The 16,636-nt window shown below is 42.6% G+C and overlaps 1 protein-coding gene across 8 annotated transcripts in view; it reads left to right on the top strand.

The window, feature by feature from the left end:
• Positions 1–16,636, top strand: part of zswim8 (zinc finger, SWIM-type containing 8) — a 241,622-nt gene that overhangs the window by 52,565 nt on the left and 172,421 nt on the right. For all 8 annotated transcript variants that reach the window (XR_013303934.1, XM_077613657.1, XM_077613656.1 and 5 more), the window contains exon 8: positions 10,638–10,839. Coding sequence is in view for 7 of the 8 variants with exons in the window: in XM_077613657.1 (XP_077469783.1) it covers positions 10,638–10,839 (202 nt within the window). In the remaining variant the exon portion in view is untranslated. The remainder of the gene's footprint in view (positions 1–10,637; positions 10,840–16,636) is intronic.

Here is a 16,636-nt window from a genome sequence, read left to right as displayed (position 1 = left end):
TTATTTTATGTAGTCAGCCGGATTAGCCTCATCATCCAGTTCCAATCATGCAGTGAATAATGGCGATTTGTATGGTCTGCCAAAGAGGATTTTCATATGTTGTTGTCCGGTTGAACTCGTTATGTAGGCACAATGATTTCATAACGAAATATGGAACCTTTTGCCAATCACGTCAATTATTTTGTTAACAAAATGTGGGTGCCATTATCACTATAAATCAATGGTTCTTTGGAATTCCATATCATGCACTGATATGCCGAGCACAGGTTAAGCATGCTCTGCAAAAATTTCCTCAAACAACTTAAACCCATAAGTTGTGTAGTAGCACCGTACCAAGGCCACCATCCCCCCTGTCGAGAGATGGGACTTCCCATGACTCAATATGCCAGCTCACCCAAGTAAGTTTTTTTCCCTCAGTGCTCCCAAATTCCCCATTTCGCAGAGCAGAGGTTATTTGTTCCTCCACGTCAAGTTTCAAATTTGGAGTATGGCTGCTGCTCTTTCATTACAAATTTTATTTTATTTAAAAAAAAAAAAAAAAATATATATATATATATATATATATATATATATATATATATATATATTTTTTTTTTCTTCTTGTCTTTCATAATTTGTTGCGCCATCCCTGAAAAAGACTTATTGGCAATTTAAGAAATCGATTCCAAATTTCCAAATATTTTCTACCTTGATATCATATCGATTGATTATATCTCGGTGGCCAGCCAATCAAAAATATGGCATGAATCGAAATTCCCAAATTTTCCACCTCAATATCTGACCGATTGATTATAGAAGATGGACAACCATTCACGCTCAGACTCATATTCAGGGGAATTTAGAGTGTTCAACCAGTCTAGCATCCATAATTTTGGTTTGTGGGAGAAAACTGGAGAAAACCCACGAATTCTCGAGGACACCATGAATACTCCACACTCTGGAAGGTCGGGATCCTCCCGGCTTTTATTAGTCGATCTAAGAACCGTGAGTTCGATGCGCTAACCACTACTCTGTCCATTTGGGTCCTTTGCCTATTCACAGTGGCATGCAAATTTTCATCACAAGTGGAGACTGCCATCCCCAATGGAGCTTCTTGGCACTCACCCCCTTTTGCTGTCCTATCAACAAAATCATTCCCAAAGGAATTAGGTAATTAATGTATTAGATATGTGCGCCACACATCTACAAATAGAAATTTGTTTTGGAAGTCCAATTGCAGCCGTTCGTCGCTCTCGTCAGTCACCATGAGCGACTGCCATGCGAGTGGCTGTGATTAACTCTTTGATTGCCAATAATGCAAAAATGGAAAAACTGACACATTGAAACACACACACACCTCCACACAAGTATATTAACTGTTTGTAAAAAAAATTAACCTCCATGTTTTGCATTTAGTTATAGACCTGCATTAATGCTATCAGTTTAGCTGATTGTACATAGAATTGAGTTGGCAATAGTTTTGCCTCTAAGATTTTTCAGTAGCAGTCAACATATATTGTATTCCGTTAGAGTTTTGCCCATTTTATTGTTTTGTAGATAACCCGTCTACATAAAACATTACTCATAGGTTGATATTTCATAATTTGGAAGTGCTATTTTTTAACCATAATTCCAGCACTTGTCTCATGCCATGAAAGCCCCCCCCCAGATTTCGGGCGTCCAGTGCAAAATAGAGCCAATTTACAAATTTCTGCGAATTTGTTTTAGAAATGGGAAAACACATTTGTCAAACCCAAAGCGACAAACATAATCTGTTTCTTAGCTAGATTTTGGAGCTTGGATAATTTTCAATTTCCCACTTATCTAAGATTGTCCTCGCCAATCGTTATATCTGTACTCTTAACGTTTAGTTGCATTAAACCCCATAATTGCAATGCCAAGTCTGTAACTTTTAAGCTAAAGTTCTCTTAATTTGTATGCCTTTAAAGCAGGGGTCTCAAACTCAATTTACCTGGGGGCCGCTAGAGGCCGAGTCTGGGTGAGACTGGGCCGCATCAGGATTTCCACCATAAAAGCGCTGATAAAACATTCCAACGTTATCAAATATCTATTTTTTAACAAAAAATAATGAATTAAATAAATTAACTTAAAGATGAATAAAAAATAAATAAATCAGTAATACAAAAATAAAATAATAATAATGAGCATACAGTAGATATACACTGGCTGGCTAAGTAGAGAAAATGAATTATTTTTATTCCGTTTCAAATGTCTGTATTAACAGCTCTTTAACTTTCTGAACTTGAATGGAACATTGAACATGAAATATTCTGAACATGGCTTCTCTTGCCTACTCCTTGCTGCTAGAGACCTGGCAGCGCTTCTTCTCACATAGCTGAGTCACATTTGGCTTGAGGGAGGAAGCAGTGGAGACCCTCAGTAGAGCTTGAAGATGCTCATCAGTAAGTCTGGACCTGTACTTGGACTTATTGAAGTTTAAGGTGGAGAAGAGCTTCTCACACAAGTGTGTGCTCCCAAAAAGGCACATGGTCCGCTTGAACATCTGGGAAAGTTCAGGGAAGCTGGGGGTCAACTCTCTCAAAAATTGCCCAAGCTTGTCTGCTTCTCCACTCACCTCCCTGAACTTGGCTTTGAGTGCAGAGGTGCACTGCAGGTCAATGAGCTCCATTTGAAACTCAGGAGGGGCATCTTGCACATCAAAGGAGAAGGGGTCCGCAAAAATTTGAAATGTGGCTTTGTGTGTCTTGAAGTCTGCAAATCTGTGATCAAATTCCTCCTGTAGCTTCGAAATGGCCTCAACATACTTCTCACCACTGAATGGTGTGCCTGCATCCACGAGAGCCTTGCATGCTGGGAAATGGCAAAGGTTTGTCTGAGAGAGCTGGGCTTTCCATAACACAAATTTAGTGCAGAATGGTCTCACGTTGTCATAGGCAGCACTGACAAGTTGCCCCTGGCCTTGTAGCTTCTTGTTCAGTAAATTAAGCTCATGTGTGATATCAACAAGAAAAGCCAAGTCCATGACCCATTTGGGATCACTTAGCACAGGAACAGCAACCCCGTCTATCTCCATGAAGTCTTTTACTTCTGCTCTCAACTCAAAAAATCTCTTCAACACGTTTCCCCTGCTTAGCCAACGTACCTCAGTGAAGTAGAGCACATCCCCATATTCTGACTCCATTTCCTCTAAAAAAGCACGGAACCTTCTGTGCTTTAAGCCCCTGGATCTGATTTGGTTGATGCATTTCACAACGATAGACATCACATTGTCAAACTTTAGGCATCTGCTGCAAAGGGCCTGCTGATGGATAATGCAGTGCAGAGCTATGGCCTCCTCCACACCCTCCTCTTCCAGTTTTTTTGAACAAGTGCTACCAGTCCTTTCTTCCTCCCTGTCATTGATGGAGCTCCATCGGTTGTTATTCCAACAAAGCTCTTCCATGGGAAACCGGCATTCTTAATGGCATCACACAGCTGGTGAAATATTTCCTTAGCGGTGATCTGGCCATGCATTGGAATTACTGTCAGCAACTCCTCCATTACTTCAAAATTGTCATCAACACCACGGACATATATTGCGAGCTGGGCAGTGTCTGTGATGTCTGTGGTCTCATCAAGAGCCACTGAATATACACTGAAACATTGTGCTTTCTCACACAGTTGATCATAAATGTCACTTGACAGGTGAGAAATGAGCTCTGCCACGGTGTTGGCAGAAAGGCTGATGTGGTTGAACTGACTTTTCTTTTCTGGACAGACAATATGTGCAGCCTGTAATATGCACTTTTTGATAAATTCACCTTCTGTGAATGGCTTTCCTGCTTTGGCAATCAACTCACAAACGGCGTAGCTAGCTTCGACTGCTGCATTACTGTCTTTGGTAGCCTTCTTGAAGAAATCCTGTTGCCTCAGAAGACGTGTTTTAAGACTGGCAACCTGGTTGGCTCTCTCATCTCCCTGGTATTTTTCGTACTCCTCAGCATGTCTCGTAGTATAATGGCGTTTCAAATTGTATTCCTTGTGCACCGCAACTTTTTCAGTGCAAATGAGAAACGTCGGGGTGCCCCTGTGTTCAACAAAGAAATATTGCACTCCCCACTTTTCTTGAAACTGTCTGTGCTCATCACCGACCTTTCTCTTCATGGCAGGCTTTGAAAGAGACATCTCTGGGGCTCTGTAATATGTTTTTCCACTTGGAATGAGTCTCGGGTTGAACTTTGACTTTCAGTCGCGCGGGTCTGTGGTGCATGCGCACTTTCGCTCTCCGTTTCTCCGTTTCACTCGCGGAGATGGCTACAGACACTGACACAGGCTGGATCACGGATCATAGCGCCTCATTCAGTTCTATGCTGAGAGCAGCGGAGGAGTGTGCGCGCAGAGTTTGAGACCCCTGCTTTAAAGCAATAGAAAGCAACCTCATTTGGTTGACATCAATTATTTGATGCTTATGCAATCCGTAATATTCTAATAGTCATCAATATGACCCATGACACAGCATATTCCACCCGCCCAGGACAGAACAGGGGATGTCTTCCGTGCACTGTAAACACTCCATGCCTCTTCAGTCCTAGGGAAATTATGCCCATCCTAAATCAATTATTTTATCTAAACCAGCCTGCTACTATTTACCTAATTGTTCGAATGAATGCCATTTCTGCATTGTTGTTTTCATGTTTTATATCATTAACAAACAAATAATTCTTAATATTTAAGATCTAATTCGCAAATCACTCATATTGCTAACCTACCCAAAGATAGCTAAAATCACTGGCTGAGTTCCTCCTACAACCGACTCGTCTCACCCCCACCAAGGAGACGATGTTTACTTAAGATAACAGCCATTTTCTGTAGCTCACTGTTACCATAATAAGTATATTACAAAAATAACCTTTCACTAGGCATTTCCTAATGAAAAATTTCAGTGTTTAATAATGGACCCACAAATTGTTTTCAATATGTCATAATATTGTCAATTTTCTCAGCCCTTTTTCTCTAACCAACTAATCCCCAAAATAAAAGTATTTTGAACAAACCAACCATTCATAACAGTATTAATAATCTTTTATCCTCCAAAAGCTAGTTTTCTTTATCTAAGAGCCCTTCGAAATCAACAAATTGGTCAAAAATGGCTATCTTGATCTATTCCCAATTTCGAAGCCAAACTAACCAATCTTTTACCAAACAGATTGTCTATAACCTTGCCTTCTTGTGTAAAATCAGAAAATTCGAAAGTAACCGCAGAAGCCTGCATTTCCTGCAAACCATGTTTTGCTCGTCCTGAAATGTTTAACGGAAACACGCTCATAGCCACTAACTGTGAGCTTTAGACTCGCTGCACTAGCAGGATTTCCCCTCTCACACACAGCCTATTTGTCACAAATTCCTTGTTTTGCTCTGTTTACAAATGCCTCCCCAGCGAGGTATCATGTTTGAAATGTCGCTTTTTAGCTGTGAATATTGCATTTTAGAGAAGACTACCATTAGTCCATAATAAGCTAAATCCCCATTCGATTTTGAAACAGGTGAGTAATCAGGGCAGTAATTTCCCCATTATTTTAATGTTTCCTTCCCCCTTCATTTGCTTTTCCCTAGGTCATCGCCACACACGCAACACAATCATACACTCGGAGTTTAAGTGCCGACCGGCTTAGGTACAGGACACAGACGTCCTTCAGTTTTAGAGAGTAAAACTCTCTCTCTTCACCTGTTAGTGACTAGTATTTACAGGGTTTTATCATCGCCGTCCCCTGGACGCGATCTCCTCCATTCGGACCCCCTCACGAATGGACACTCATATGAATGATTCCCTCACATTCGGAACCCCTCACGAATGGACACATTCATACGGACTCACCAGAGATGTCTTCAACTCTTTTTGGTTAAATCGTCAACTTCGAGAATCCAGGTTCTTAGCCGAGACCCAGCCCGTTTTCTTGCAAGGAGAAGCGAACCGGTGAGTTCAAGTCCCTGCTTTGTTCTGGCATCACACACGTATTTTCTTGTTTATTAACTTCAAGGACCCTAGTTACAATGGACGTCTCAACTCTCAAGGGAGGGGTGGAAAACAGAAGGTAGACGTCAGTATAGTCAAAACGGAATACACAACTCTGACCGACAATGGAGCCAAGCATGTTAAACGCCAAACTCTTTATATCAGAGTGTACCTTTGACCTCAATAAAGCATTATCAAACTTAGTTTTGCTCGTGCTGTCTTTTAAAAAACACGCTAGTGCCAAGCCTAACATACGCTAGGAGCTAGCATAACATACGGGAGCGGATAGCATAATATACGCTAGCAGCTAGCATAACATACGCTAGCGGCTAGCATAACATAGGTATGCTAGCGGCTAGCATAACATACGCTAGCCTAGTGTCATGCTAGCGCCTTATCGTACGAGGCGTCCAATGTATTGACAAAAAAATGAAAATATACCCACAAATGAGACTGCGCCCTAACACGGTGCGTTTTATAGGTGTGAAAATGCGGTGTATTTTGGTAAACTTGTTAGCATGTTCTTTATGCTAGTTATCTAAATAACTCTTAATATGTTACATCGTTACTGACATTACCAGCTATGTTATTCTTGCTGTTGTTCTCTATTTTATTTTAATTTTAAATTGCCTCTCGATGACATGTATGTTTTTGGTTTTGGATTTCATTAAATACATTTCCCCCCAAACTGCGGCTTATACTCCAGTGCGACTTATGTTTTTTCTTCTTAATTATGCATTTTTTAGCTTGAGCGATTTGTACTCCGGTGCGACTTATACTCCGAAAAATACGGTAATTAATTTGCAAAAAGAGGAGATGCAATATCGAAACCAGAGCCCCTCAATTCCACATTGTTGTTCTCCAAAATTGATTTTCTTAATGTCTGTCTCTTGCAATTTGGCAATGTAAGGGCCACGCAAGTTGTCCCTGCTCCTCTTGCTTTTGTTCCCATTTTTTGTCCGGCTCCTTTGTATTGCATGTAAGCCTAATTGGGTGTGATGACAATTAGGCTTTTTTAGCATTCCTGCGGGAAAAAATTATGGTGGTAATTTTCACAAAATATTTTTGGTCATGATAAAAACGTTCAATAAAAATCGATAACTTTAAAATGTAATTACACCAAACGAGGACGCTGATGCGACCTGAATGCTCATTCTTAGACGAATGTTCAGGAGATGTAGATGATGGTGAGGAATAGCTAATGTATTACCAGTAATAACGATAGAGTGGCACACAGAGCATGAAAGCGAAATGAATATAACAAAGCCAAAATGAGCTGTTATGAGGTGCAGGACAACACTAATACACTAACACAGCCAAAATTTGCTATATTGAGATGCAGGACAACACCAAGCATACCGTCTAAAAGATCTACCGTATTTACTCGCATATCAGCCGCCTGCGCGTATGAGTCGCACCCTTAAAATTGCCTTAAAATTGTTGAATTTCACAATTTCTCGCGTATAATCGACCCCCTGATTCTCAATTTTCACCTCCATATTTATGATTTTAATAGGGAGTACGAATGTTTTACTTTGAAGGGAAAATCTTAAGAAAAATCATCACACTTGGTATTTCTGAGATACTGTATGAATTAAAAGCATATTCTCATTTATTCTCATTTTCTCAACTGCTTCATCCTCATTAGGGTCATGGGGGGGTGCTGGAGCCAATCCCAGCTGTCTCCAGGCCAGAGGCGGGGGACACCCTGAATCGGTGGCCAGCCGATCGCTGGGCACAAGGAGACAGACAACCATGCACACTTACACCCATACCTGGGGGCAATTAGCCTACCATGCATGTTTTTGGAATGTGGGAGGTTACCCAGAGGAAACCCACGCAGGCCCGGGGAGAACATGCAAACTCCACACAGATGGACATGACCTGGATTTGAACCCAGGACCCCAGAGCTGTGAGGCCGACGCGCTAACCACTCGCGTCACCGGGTCAAGCTCATAAATTAATATGCCTGTCTTTGTAAATGCAAAATATCAAATTATTGAAAAAAAAATAAGTCTACCTTGATGAGAACCCAATGCATTTTAATGACATAAATTATAATTTTCTTACCAGAATTTTAAGATGTGGCTGCCAAATTGCTTCTAATGTCGAAATATCTCTATTTTTTTAGATGGTTCATATTAGTGCAATAGTTGTCACTTTCGAAGAAATAAAAAGAAAAAAAATCAAAGCGTAATTTTGTTTTATTTCATAATCACAAATGTACAATCATTTCCTTTCTGTGTTCCGAAAGGGAGGGTGTTGTTTGCACATAGACAAATTCAAAAAGGAAGTAACGTAAGCACAACCAGGAAATATGCCCATTGCGCTATGCGTAATGTTCACTAAGTCTCTGGGTGCAATAATAGCATGCACATTACATAGGTATCAAGGTTTATATTTTAACGATCAATCGCAAGACCTTCGATCAGCCTTATCTATTGTGATATGCTGACATGGTAAAAGCTACGATCAGAGCACGTTTAACTACGGTAAGATGGCGGCGCCCCGAGCGAGCAATAACAGACGAGTAAACATACTCACGTCTGGCCAGTCTGAGCACGTTTAGCTCCGGTAAGATGGCTGTGCCCCGAGCGAGCAGTGACGGGAACGTTAGTTTTTTTCACTTTTTATGCAAGTTACGGTTTATTTTTTCCTTGAATTATATTCATAGACATCAAAATACATTTTATTTAGAATTTTATCTCTATCTTTTCTTTATTTTGGAACAAATTATTGTATATTACCGCATTGTCTTGCGCCATGACGTCACGGCGGCGCTTTGTAGTGACGTCAACGTATCATCGTCGTCAACTTGCAGTTTCGTGCATGTCGTGTTTTTATGCGCATTTAAGCCCTCGATTCATTCATCATTTTTTTGTCCGACAAAAGCGGCTTATATGCGAGTAAATACGGTAAGTGAAGACTCCTTGTCGTGTACTTTATCTGTACTTAAGAATGCACGTTCGGCACTGGAGAGTAAACACATTTGGCAACTTTAGCAGTGCAGGTAATGTTCAAGACATCAGTCCATATGACTCTTAATTCTCTAATGAGAATATGGCTCGTCCCAAAAGATGTCATTGTTTAAGTGTTCTGAAAACGTTATAAAATAAAAAAAGTGTTAACTAGGCTTAAAATGAGTAAAGTCCACGCAGCTTTTTGAAAAACTGTTTGAAATGGCCATATGTGAGGCACATTTACATAGTTTTTCATCTCATTTTCTGAACCGCTTTATCCTCACTACGGTCGTGAGGGGTGCTGACTTCGGGCCAGAGGCGGCGTACACCCTGAATTGGTGGCCAGCCAATCGCAGGGCAAAGGGACACAAACAACCATTCATGCTCACACTGATACCTCGGGGCAATTTAAAGTGTCCAATCAGCCTACCATGCATGTCTTTGGAATGTGGGAGGAAACCGGAGTACCTGGAGAAAACCCACGCAGGAACGGGGAGAACATGCAAATTCCACACAGCTGGACCGACCTGGATTTGAACCCATGTCTCCCACTGTGAGGCCGAAGCGCTAACCACTCGTGCCACTGGGCCGCCCTACATAGTTTCTGGGGCTGAAAATAGTCTACTTGCCAATGGTGATGATGTCTTTAGATGATTATTATTATTACATTTATTTCATATTGCACAGCAGTTTTGAAGGGAAATTAAAAAAAAAGATGCTTGTTAAAATGTCAGCAGGTTTTATAATTGAGTACTTTTCATAGTATTTGGGGGAGTCGCCTTTTATTGCACGACAACAACAAAAACGCATTTTTTAATCATCATATTTTATATTTTTTAGTCAGGTTATTCAGTTGCTTTCACAATTGAAAAGTAATTTATTTACTTATTCACAGAAGTTTGAAGTTTAGAATTTGAAAGAAACGAAATTTATCGTGATAATTATTGGCATCGACCGATAGAGTATACATATTTTTTGCGTAATAATTTTTCTCATATCGCCCAGGCCTCGGTACAAGCATTCATAAGTTGAGGCATTCATTGAACTTTACGTTGGCTGTGTTGCAGCCAGCCCGCGGGATATCGGGCTTGACACAACTTTTTATATATATATATATATCTATCCATATCCATATCCATATCCATATCCATATCCATATCCATATCCATATCCATATCCATATCCATATCCATATCCATATCCATATCCATATCCATATCCATATCCATATCCATATCCATATCCATATCCATATCCATATCCATATCCATATCCATATCCATATCCATATCCATATCCATATCCATATCCATATCCATATCCATATCCATATCCATATCCATATCCATATCCATATCCATATCCATATCCATATCCATATCCATATCCATATCCATATCCATATCCATATCCATATCCATATCCATATCCATACAGACACTCGCATTGAACAACAACGCTTTAGTGTCTGTGATTTGGCGCACTTATTTGTCAAATTTGCACCATCAAAGGTATTGGTGCAGGAGACTTGTCACATTGATATTTCCCCCATTGATATATATATACACAGCAGATATGTATATGTACATATACTGTAGCCGCGTTTTCTTTTCATTTTCATTTTTGCCCTCCTTAGTCAGTGTCCTCAATTTGGATTTTGGTCCTTTTCCCCCTCTGCCTTTAATTGAGTGTGGGGCTGCGTGTTTGTCTGTGTATGTTTGCAGTGATGTAAATTCAATGTATCTGTCATCCACTGAGCCTCCTGCTGCTGCTGAATGGGCGTGTCTCCTAAGACCTTTGCGAGGCCGAGAACCAGAGGGCATTTGGAACCTGCTATCGATTGTCAGAGAGATGTTCAAGAGAAGAGACAGCAATGCTGCCCCCCTCCTGGAGATTCTCACCAAGCAGTGCCTGACATATGAACAGGTAATTGTTTTCATGTTTTCTTTTTTGGTCCATGTTTATATTTTAGTTTTTGGGGGCTGCTGAGGATTATGCTGTATTCTTTTTTTTTTCCAGATACTCAGTGTCATTTAGTTATTCCCATATTATTAGTAGTCCGAGAAGTTGTTTAGTTAAATAATTAATCATGTATAAAAGACTGAATAAATAACAGAACATTGAAAAAAAATAGCATAGGGCAGGCCCACTGGAACTTTAGAGTGGGTGCTATAGAGTTAGTTTTTGTACGGTGTTCTCATAACATCTCATAAGTTCTAAGGTCTAACAGGAACATCTGCGCCAAATTTAATCGCCATAAGTGCGTTCTAATAGCTTGAAAGGACTACTTCCTGTTTATGAAGAACAACAGGTCTCCACAGCACAAAGCAACGACCCGTGAACACGTCTTGTGAACCTATGGACTGAAATTCAAGTAAAAATACTGAACCTGCTAGGACCTGGATATGAAAAAGTAAATAGATTTATATTTTGTCGCCACTAGTTGGCGCTGTAGAGGTGTTGCAAATGACCCCGATAGAACCCTTCAGTGTAGGGTAAAGATCAAATTCAGTAAGTTTGGTGCAACGTTTATTGAAGTACAGCCAAGTTGTAGACTTCAAAGTTAGTGGTAACAAAAAAAATAGCAAGGGTCATTTTCAAATTCCTGTTTGGACCCCTCGCCTTTGACAAAAACTCAATTTTGTTGATGGCTCGCCTAGGCCAAAATACTAAGGTTCATCACTTGAAGGTTTAAGGCCAATAAGACATTTGACCTTGAGGAGGCGCGAGTCCACTAATACAAAATATTTTTTGCTACCACACAGTGGCGCTAATCCTTATCTGAAAAGTTTCAATGCGGGCGTCTTGCCAGTGGGACACTTGTCAAACCTTTCAAATATCAAAACAATCGAACATTGGCCCTGGTAAGTGAGTTTGGCACATTGCCAAAACCACTTTGAAACTATTGGTGAAAAGTCACCATTTTGATAACTTTAGATTAGATTTGATTACACTTTATTCATCCTGTACTCGGGATATTCTCCCAATTCTATTCAACACACCCAGTAATTTTGACCCTGATCGTCCTAAAACGAGTTCATTCAAACGCAGACCCTGGAAATGGCCAAAATTGGCCAAAAATCTATTTTTTTTTCCATCTTTAAGACAAGGTTCTTTCCATTTGTTTTGGGAACTGGGTGCTAGGGACTTTTTTTCAGTTTGAGGTGAAGTATCAACTCCCTCAGCTCTACGTTGAAAAATAGGGCCTAAAATTGGGTTTTGAAAATGTGGGTCCTCCTGTTTAGTCATTTTTTGTATGATTGTCCAGAAACCACCACCATTTCTAAACTCGCCGACATCTATTGATCCGCCAAATTTGGTGCAAATTCTGCTAATTTCTCCAAATAATTTTACGATTTATTTGTGTGATACAGCTGCAAACTAATCCACCACAGCCCCTCGATTCCTAATGGAAAAAAGTGTCGGTGGATTTGAGTTCTTCAATTAAAAAAAATCAAAATCAAAAGCCTTTATTGTCATCATACACAGCTGCGTATACCGAAATTGGTGGTGCTACTCCACAAAGTGCGTTTTCCCAGTAAAAAAAACATAAATAGTAATATACAAATATAAAAAGTCACATCCTGGCTAGGTAAATTCTAAAATATTGCACAATCTAAGATATTGCACATTGTTACTGCACACCCCAAAGTTATTGCGCAGAAGAGATTGTGTGTTGTGCTAACGCAAGTTCAGAGTCCTAATGGCTGTGGGGAAAAAACTGTCCTTAAGTCTATTTGTCTGTGCTTTGTGAGACCTGTAGCGTCTGCCAGAGGGCATCAGCTGGAACAGGTTGTGACCAGGGTGGTATTGGTCCCTGACAATGTTCCCGGTTCTGCTGAGGTAGCGAGGGCTGGCCATGTCATTCAGTGAGGGCAGAGACCAGCCGATGATCTTCTGGGCAGTGTTGATCACTCTCTGCATGGCCTTTCTGTCTGCTGCTGTGCTTCCAGCGTACCACACTGTAATGCAGTATGCCAGGATGCTCTCCACCGTGACCGGACGATTCGCCGAAATACGTTTCGCCGAAAGACGTTTCGCCAAAACGGGATTCGCGCGCTCGCCCCGCCCCCGGATCAAGTGTGTACATGTTTTTCAACCTCGGCCCACGGGCCATATACGGCCCGTTACAGATAACATTCATTTAGGAATAACAAGGGCATTTATTCACGGCCAAACATACGCAGAACAGTACGTGAGAGAAGAAATAGAGAAAAGAAAGTAGTAGTAACAGTAAGTACTACTGTAATGAAATTGTAAATCCAGAAATCCTACTCCAGAAAATTTACACCATCTTAGAAAACTTTGAGATTAATCTTTGAATTAAGGTTCTCAGCAAATCATTTTGAAGATATATTCCTAAAATAATGGGAAATTATTTAAAATTTAACTAGAAGTAAAAGTGTGTTCCATGGCATTTTCAGGTATTGTTCTCTAAGCCCTCTAGTCTGTCCAAGGCACTTATCATTTCACATAAGTCTTCTATTGTTGTTTTTTCTCAGTGTCAGACACGTCTTTGGGGGAATCCCCCGAGTACCCTCTCCACAGTGGCTCTATAGAAGGTTACCAGAAGCTTAGTGTCCAAGTTGTTCCTCCTTAGTACCCTGAGGAAATGGAGTCGTTTCTGGGCCTAATTCACCACTGCCATGGTGTTGGTAGACCAGCATAGCTTGTCCATGACGTGGACCCCCAGGATTTTTAAGGACTGGACCCTTACTCCATTTATGAGGAGTGGGGCCAGATCTGTGCTGCGTTTGCGAAAGTCCAGGATTATTTCTTTAGTTTTCGTGTTTAGTGTGAGATTATTCACCAAAAACCACGAAGACAGTTTGTTGACCTCATCTCTGAGCAGACTCCTCCCCCCTGAGATGAGTCCGACCACAGTGGTGTCATCGGCAAATTTGATGATGGAGTTAGACTGTTGGGTTGGTGTACAGTCGTATGTGTACAGGGAGTACAGAAGAGGACTCAGTACACAGCCTTGAGGGGAGCCAGTGCTCAGTGTAATGGAGGAAGAGAGGTGGGGACCAAGTCTAACAGTTTGTGGTCGGTTGGTTAAGAAGTTCTTTATCCAGCAGCAGATGGAAGAGGATAGTCCAAGGTGGGAGAGTTTGTCAGCCAGAATGTCCGGTATTATAGTGTTGAAGGCTGAGCTATAGTCAATGAAAAGCATCCTCACGCAGTTCCCATGGTGCTCCAGGTGGCTCAGTGCTGTGTGTAGATCTATGGCGATGGCGTCCTCAGTGGACCTATTTGCTCTATAGGCAAACTGGTGAGGGTCAACTGAGGGAGGGATTGTATTCCTGATATGGCGGGCGACCAACTTTTCAAAGCACTTCATGATCACAGGTGTAAGTGCAACAGGCCTAGAATCATTCAGGCTGTCAATGGTTGGCTTTTTAGGGACAGGGATAATGGTGGCAGATTTCATGCAGGATGGGATGATGGATCGTTGCAGGGAACAATTGAAGATATTTGTGAAAACACCTCTCACCTGGTCAGCACAGGCTTTGAGCACCTTCCCAGGTACTCGGTCAGGGCCAGCAGCCTTCCTGGTGTTCACAGTCCGCAGTACCTGTCTCACTTCATGTTCCTGAAGCTCCAGTGTACTGCTGCAGGGTGGTGGTGGATGTGTTGTGTCAGTCTCAAAGCGGGCAAAGAAACGGTTCAGTTCCTCTGCTAGTGAGGCATCTGCGTTAACAGACACATTATTGTCATTGTAATTGGTAATGTGTCGTATTCCCTGTCACATCTTCTTTGGGTTATTTCGTGTGAAGTGCTCCTCAATTTTCCTAGGCCTTTTTAATGCCTCTCTTCAGCTGTGCTCTGGCAGCGCTTAATTGTACCTTGTCCCCTGACCTGAAGGCGGTGTTACGGCATTTGATGAGTGCCTGTGTCTCACTGGTCATCCAGGGTTTTTGGTTAGGAAAAACCCGTATCCGTTTATTTACAGTGACGTTGTCCGTGCAGTTTCTGATGTAGGAAATTACAGTGTCCCTGTAGTCCTGGAGGTTGTGGTGTTCAAAAAGTTCCCAAATGGTGCGAGAAAACCAGTCCTGCAGTTGAGAAATGGCATCCTCAGGCCATGTTTTTATTATCTTTATTTGTATGATGGGGTGAGGGACAGGCAGAGATGGTCGGATCCAGCAAGGTGAGGGAGGGGTGTGGCTCTATAAGCATCTTTGATATTAGAATAAACATGGTCTAGAGTTTTATCTCCTCTGGTGTGACACTTCACGTACTGAATACACTTAGGCAGAACAGTCTTTAAACATGCTTTGTTGAAGTCACCAGCGACAATAAAGACTCCATCACTGCTGTTTGTTTTCAGTCGCTAGCAGGAGGCTAAGTGCCATGCTAACGTTAGCATCCGGTGGGATGTAAACAGCCATTACAATGACAATCGTTAGCTCTCTAGGTAGATAGAAGGGCCTGCACCGTACTGCCAAGAGCTCTAAATCAGGGAAGCAGTGAATGTTAATGATCCTACTGTTGCAGCACCAGTCGTTGTGTATATACATGCAAAGTCCCCCTCGTTCCCGCGCGCCGTTACCGGCGCCTCGTTCCTTCGACTCGGCGCCTGCCTCGCCGCCCCGCGCCTGCCTCGGTGCCCCGCTCTTGTGCGCCTGCCCCGGCGCCTCGTTCCTGCGACTCGGCGCCTGTCCCGCCGCCCCGCGCCTGCCTCGGTGCCCCGCTCTCGTGCGCCTGCCCCGGCGCCTCGGTCGCGTGCGCCTGCCCTGGCGCCCCGCTCTTGTGTGCCCAGTGACGGCAATCCTCCTGGCAGGGGTCCCGGCAACTGCGATTCTCCTGGCGGGGGCCCCGGTGACGGTGTGGACTTGGAGGCCACGGCGGCGATGTGGACTTGCAGGCCGGGTACGGCCATCCTTTCGCCAGGGGCCAAGATGACGTCGGAAGAAACTTGGAGGCCGACGACGTCGGAAGAAACTTGGAGGCCGACGACGTCGGAAGAAACTTGGAGGCCGACGACGTCGGAAGAAACTTGGAGGCCGACGACGTCGGAAGAAACTTGGAGGCCGACGACGTCGGAAGAAACTTGGAGGCCGACGACGCCGGAAACTTGAAGGCCGACGACGCCGGAAACTTGGAGGCCGGGGACGCCGGAAACTTGGAGGCCGGGGACGCCGGAAACTTGGAGGCCTGGGACGGCGAAAACTTGGAGGCCGAGGACGGACATCCTTTTGACATGAACTTGGATGCCAAGGGCGGAGACTACTGGTTCTTACCTGCTTCTGCATGTTAGGGGTTGCTTGGTTTTATGCTTTTCCCCCCTGGTGTCCTCTCTGAGTGATAGGCCATTGTTTTCAGATGTTGTTTCTCCGCCCCTGGTGTATTCCCTGCTTGCTCCCTCGTCTGTTTCCCCGGTGTTTTGAATTGTCTCGTCAACCCATGTCAGTCTATTTAAAGCCCATTGATTGTTATGTCATTCTTCGGATCGTCTGCTTTTGTTTGTCCGCGCTGTTTCCACGTTACGTTGATCCCTGTTGTATCCGCCTCGTTCCTCGTTTTCCCAGTTGTCTTTGTTATTTTCTAAGATCCCGTCTAAATTATTAAAGTTTTCGTTTGAGCACCACTTCCCTCGTCCTCGCCTGCTTCCCTGTGATTGGGTCCTATTACCCTATTCCTATTCCCTCTCCTCGACATCTTGCCAAAGACATAACACTCCAGTCCTGGATGACGAACATTTTGGGAAAAAAACAGACGA

Source organism: Stigmatopora argus, chromosome 11 (genome assembly GCF_051989625.1).
Source record: "Stigmatopora argus isolate UIUO_Sarg chromosome 11, RoL_Sarg_1.0, whole genome shotgun sequence".
NCBI lineage: Eukaryota > Metazoa > Chordata > Actinopteri > Syngnathiformes > Syngnathidae > Stigmatopora > Stigmatopora argus.
This window is presented reverse-complemented; position numbering and strand designations above follow the sequence as displayed.